This window comes from Sinocyclocheilus grahami, unplaced genomic scaffold, assembly GCF_001515645.1.
Source record: "Sinocyclocheilus grahami isolate Dianchi unplaced genomic scaffold, SAMN03320097.WGS_v1.1 scaffold1276.1, whole genome shotgun sequence".
Lineage (NCBI taxonomy): Eukaryota > Metazoa > Chordata > Actinopteri > Cypriniformes > Cyprinidae > Sinocyclocheilus > Sinocyclocheilus grahami.
This window is the reverse complement of record NW_015506455.1, coordinates 46,853-53,166: the sequence shown is the minus strand read 5'-3', so window position 1 is coordinate 53,166 and position 6,314 is coordinate 46,853. Positions and strand designations below refer to the sequence as shown.

At 35.9% G+C, this 6,314-nt stretch overlaps 1 protein-coding gene across 1 annotated transcript in view; it reads left to right on the top strand.

The window, feature by feature from the left end:
• Nucleotides 1-6,314, top strand: part of LOC107568729 (phospholipid phosphatase 4-like) — a 135,834-nt gene that overhangs the window by 106,045 nt on the left and 23,475 nt on the right. Inside the window, exon 2 of the mRNA XM_016254720.1 lies at nt 5,179-5,287. Within this exon, the coding sequence (XP_016110206.1) occupies nt 5,179-5,287 (109 nt within the window). The remainder of the gene's footprint in view (nt 1-5,178; nt 5,288-6,314) is intronic.

The following is a 6,314-nucleotide window of genomic DNA, read 5'->3' as shown; positions in this document are numbered from 1 at the left end:
CTCACTAACACAGATTTGTGAACAATATTTGAGAGAAATAGGCCTTTTGTCTACATAGAAAAAGTCTTAGATCTTTGAGTTCAGCTCATGAAAAATGGGGGCAAAAACGAAAGTGTTGCATTTATAATTTTGTTCAGTGTATTTGGTCTTGGCGGAATAGATCTGCTACGCTGCTGCAGAGCAAGTACCGAGACTTGCTATTGCCAGTACATCCACAACATGCTGATGTGAGCATGTAAGAAATATTGCTGCTGCACATATAACACATGTGAATAACCCCCCAAAAAGCAGGAGACACGTTACATAAAACAATACAAGCCAATATATGCATGCCGCTGAATATAAGGATAAACTGCTGCATCAGTGGATGTGAGCCTTGGCTACCACGCCGACCGGCTTAACAATAATGGCCTATGTCTATGTGTGCCTGGGCTACCACGCCGACTGGCTTAACTCTAATAAGACACCCACTATGTGTAATGTTAATTAACAAAATGGATATGCGTTGTAATCCGATAGATAAGACCCCAGCATCCACCTGAGCAAATATTATAATTTAGTAATTTAATATCTGCTGTTACTTTCTTCACTTCACCAGTCCCAGTGGCAGCATAACAGCTCGTTAATTCGTGTTCGTGCAATGATGAGATGGACAAAGTTAGCCGATGCATGCCATTTTACTCTCTCATGTAGATAAAGTTATCAGGGTTATAGTGCACAAACTCCTGGGTGGACTGACTTGAATGAACAAATAAAGCAGAATATAAACGCTCTTTCTCTGTTTTCTGAATTACACAACACACGATAGCACATGTCACACAAGCACATTTCTCTGAACTACACTACCCATAATGCATTTCACTCGGAACTGCAACAATCATAACAATAACTCTTAATTCCCTTCTCCTGCAACACTATCGTTGATATGACTGTGATAAGCGTGTGCTTCTGACGCTGCATGCAACTGAAATTAACCACGCACTCATCACAATGAAAACATCGACCTACACTGGGATAATTGCCGATGTATATGGAGAACCCCAGTTGAAATGCATACACAAGACTGCTTATTTCATTTAACCTGTTTTCATGTTCGTTACTATTAGTGTATCCTTAGAGTGATTACAAGCTCTAAACTGCCTTTTGCTCCAGCTGCATAAGCACATGCTAAATGCTGCTGCTAATATGCTTAATATTTTGCTGCTGCATACAATGCAAACTGCTAACATGACACTTAGTTTAAAATTGTTTATGGTTGCGCGTTTTGTATTCAATTAGGCAGACCACGCAAATATACACAGCGATATGGATTGAAAGAGCATTCACTTATCTTAGATGTTGATTTAGGCTGCGCTGAAGTGCGCTGCCAACTGTTACAGCAAACAAAAGCCAGGGGCAAGTTCAAGCTCAAACCGGTGCACAACGTTTTGCTACGGTTTCCGGTTTGAACAACATGTTTCCTGGAAACGGTGTGCAACGGGGTTTGAGATACATTTTCTTTTGTTTGGTGGGTGTGTCAAAAATGTCAGCCCAATCAGCAGCAACATGTATATAAACCACGCAGTATTAAAGAGACAGCTGGCACAATGTAATTAACATCAAAATAAATTCACAAGAGCAAGTATATTGTTTGCACATGTTTATTTACATTAAAGGCAAAATAACTGAAATAATACGAGAACAAGTATAGATCTGGAACTTATTTAAGTCTGTCTAAATATCATTTAGTATTTGCAATGTCTTCTGGTCCATATCCTTTCCTTAGGAAGGTGTGCTAGACACTGATTATTTGCATTTACTTGCATTATCTTTGTATAATATTAAAATTAGTTTGATGATCTGAATCTTTTAAGTGTGACAAATATGCAAAAAATAAAAAAAAACAGGAAGGGGGCAAAAACCTTTTCACACCACTGTATTTATATATTTTGCTATTGTGTTGTGGAGTGACACTTTCATAAACTTTTCTATACTATTATATAATGGTAAATATTACAATAACATAGCACAACAACAGTGATCAGCAATAATGATAAGTCTAATACCCACAATAAAAATAATAAGGTCATATAGATCATAATACAGTCTCGGAGGTAAGAAGTGGATTTTCCTTCACCTGAAATGTTTGTCTTTTCATCCTGAAATGTGAGGCAAATGTTGGATCACAATATTAGTAACCACCGTTTCCACAAATCCCTTCACTCGATTGGGATGTTCTCTTTTATTCTGGAAGGCAAGGGCAGTGACTGTAACATCGAGCGTATTTTGCGGTATAAAACACGTATTTATACCGATTTCATCAGGCTCCGAAAATTCTTCAAAAAGAGCACAAAGAATGGCCTTCTCAGCTGCCATATTTACAACTCTTGCGTCATCAGAACAGGGTGTTCAACGCACCCCTGTTTCCGTTTAAAAAACGTTTTTGCACCGTTTTGTCGGGGCTGAACGCAGCCCAGGTATTTGAATATTGAACAGCGAGCTAATTGGCAACCGATACAGGAGAGAACCAATCAGCTGCCATGTGACAATGATGTCATCAGGTCAGATTGAGCTAGACCTATCGGACTGCACCATCTAGAGTTTCATGCCAGAACTCTGTATTTCATTGAAGAGCAAACAATGGAAGATACATGTTTCAAATCACCTTTGTTGCTGAAATAATTACAGTAATACAGGCAATAATTGTCATGTTAGAAAATACACTTACATTACCTAAATTGCATAACCCACATAAAATCCATAATGTTTGTAAGAGTATTTACACAGTGTGTTACTGTTTCAAAAGGTATCATGATGAAGGTATGACATGTCCAAAAGGTTTTGTGCTAGAACAGAGATTACTGTCAATGCAGTATGACATATAACTGAATCTATACTGTAACTGAACTTTTTAGATGAAAGGTGATTTATAGTAATGTGCAGTCTCTACTACGGTAAAGACTATACGGTATCACATGGCATAATGTAATGTAAAATGATGTATTTGATGCCATCTGTCTTCCTTCTTCTGATACATCTCTGATCAATTTCTACCCTTGTATCCAGCTGTATGTTCACAAATTGCAAACCACACAGTTCTACAAATGAGGATATCCTCAAAGGGAGTTTTTTGGTGATTTTGTCAGGTTTTGCTCACTTCTGGGTACCAATTTGTCCCCAAAATATGGTTAGACACACACACAGGTATTCCTATCATTATGATGACATTTCGTAGGAGCAATGGGTTTTATGTTGAACAAATATTCTATCCCCCTACACTAACCCTACTCCTTAAAGTCTCCCACAAGGACAAGGATTTCAGATATTGCCATCTTTGTGGGGACATTTTGTCCCCATAACATAGGGTTTACCATAACCACACACATTTACAAAATAGTGGTTATCATCTAAGAAAAATCACTTATAGTGCAAAAAAATAATTCAATATATTTGGTTATCCCTGAATTGCAAACAAGTTCTTTAGAAACTATATCTATTGAATCTGTATCTATAGATATCTATAGATGCATCAAATGATTCACTGATTAACCATTAAGATGAGTCAGATTAAATAACACTGTAGACAAATTTATTAAACTGAATGAGAAGATATGCAAATGAAAAGTTTGATAATAAGAGCTTTATGAACGGCAGTTACTGTGAATGAAACATTTATATTGATCAAAAATTATTTTGTGTAGTAAAAAGGATACTTTGTGATTGTGTGTATTGTACTAAGACAAGTGAAAATAAGCTGAAATGTTTGAAAAAACTTTAATTTTGATGATCTTTTGTGATATTAGCACTAAGAGTTTTGAAAATGTAACAGTTGCATGTGAAAATAGTACCAAAGTTAATTAAAAAACTGTAATTGTAATAATTCTATGAGATTTTTGTTTGCTCAAGAAGTCTGACAACAGCCAGACTCCTTGTGCAACAGAATTGTTAGTTGCATTCTCTAATTAGCTTTTATCAATTAGCATACGGAATTGCATGCTTTTCCTCCCTTGAAAGAAGCGGATAGCTCTACATAGCAGCCTCCTCCAAAATAGTTTGCAAGGATAACTGATAAACATTGCATTTTGAAAGTATTAATGTAGTGTTCGAAATCTCATCCCAAGGGTCATTGCTACAGGACTAAGTAAAGTAGCATAGGCTACTGCATGACAGATTAATTAAGCACAATCTCTTGTTACAAGTAATTCTGAGCTAATGCTGCATGAATAACATTGCTCTTTTCAGTGCTTGTGTTCAGTGCGTTCAGAAGCATTAAAAAAGCATTAAAGACAAAACCCAAAATAAGCTATTGCTAAACATTTTCTTGATTGCCATATACATTTTATTTCATTTGAAAATAAGTGTTTAACTTAAAGGCTATTCACACATGATTCTCCCTGCCATTCTGCATGCAGAACCAGTAACCACAAAACCAATTTCTAGTAAAAATAACGTGAATAATTGAGCAAACAAAAACACTGTATATTTGTATGTTTTGTCTGTGCTCTTGTTTTTTGTTATAATTTGCAGCTATTCTAGTTTTAAAACTTGTATGCTCTTTTATGGATAATGGTTTGGAATGGATATTTTACATGTGCATTTATGCATTTGGCAGATGCGTTCATCCAAAGCAACTTGAATTGCATACATTTTATTGTTCTATGCATTCCCTGAATATCCACATCATTAGCTGCTATCAGTCCCTAAATAGAAGAATAACAAAATGTGTCATTAAGAAGAAGAAAAAAAAAGAACAAGTGTGCATGATTATGATCATAAAATGAAATACTATAATAAATATCAGTTTGCCATATCAAGCAACATAATGGACTATTTTTGTACATCTAAAATCACTGGAAGTGACTGACACGACAAGCATTGCACATTCAAGTTTATTCTATGCCCACTCTTATGTTAAAAATAAAGTGGATAAGGCTTAAATACTTTTTCACTGTTGGTTCTTTCTCTGTGATGATCATTGAATCCCACTCATCCATACAAAACCACTCACTGGAAGTTTATGTGGATTACATTGAGTAAAATGTGTATAACAGGGTTCCTCATTTAGGGCCACTGTCTTGCAAATTCAAATCAAAATTACCTGCCTGTAATTTTCTTACTCTGAAGACCTTGTTTAGCTTGCTCAATGTCGAATTTAAGGAATCCTGGTGTATTGACTCATTATCTCTGCCTTTTATTTAGGTTCACAGAGTTCCTGGAGCCTTTTGAAAGAGTTATCCAACCTGAGGAACTATGGCTCTACAAGAACCCTCTGGTGGAATCAGACCACATCCCAAAGAGAGTCATGTTTGTAAGTATACATCATTCAGCACATTTCAAAACAATTGTGCACTCATAATGGCTTTAGTGATGAAATCTGTGAAATCCACACCTTCACAGAATTCATCATTCACAGGCCTCTGCATGTTGCAATGTTTTATTAAATATTATGGATAATTTGATTATGCTTTCAGATACCAATAAGATTGCACCACTGCATAATCTGTGTCTTATTTACTAACCACTTACGTTGGTATAATTTAAAGGTGTATTAAAAGTCATTATCAAAGTATTTCATTATCCATTGTTATACAATACAATAAATAACACAAAAGAACCTTCAAATATTAAAATGCCTGTAGCATTTGCTTAAAATCATGGATGATCATTTGGGTTTTATGTCTTAGAGACTCCTTTTAGCCTTTTGACATTTGCATATAAATTACAGACATGGCCCCATATGCTACATTTATATGGGTGCTAAATTGCCAATGGTTCCCCCCACTATCAAGGAGATGCTAAACAGTTTCACCACTCTCATCTCCCCATCGAACTTCAAACAAATTTCAAATAGATGTAAATGACACAATACACATAACACACACACATAACAACATTTTCTTTATTTAGACTATAATCAATCATTTACAAATCTATCTGGTATATGCATGTGTTGTCTGTATGTTTCCCTATTATATTAGCCTAGTTACCACTTGTTATTTGTATTAGTTAAGATCCAAATGCTTATATTCAGGTGTATGAATGTATCGCTGGTTTAATATCTTCTAGATGTTTCTTTCTTGGTATCAAAATGATCTGCTCTTTATTCCTCAAACAATGATGTACACTATGTGATCGTGAAATGCATAATATTATTTGTACTATATTTTGGGTAAAACTGCACCAATCCTCCAGACTGGCCATAAAAATGCAAATGGTTCATAAAGGGAGACAAAGACACTTCTCCCGCTCAAAAATTCACGCCTGGTATTGGCTATTACACCAGGGGCGTGTCTAGAATGGGGGACCACTGGCTCAAAGGAGGGTGGCCGGGGGGG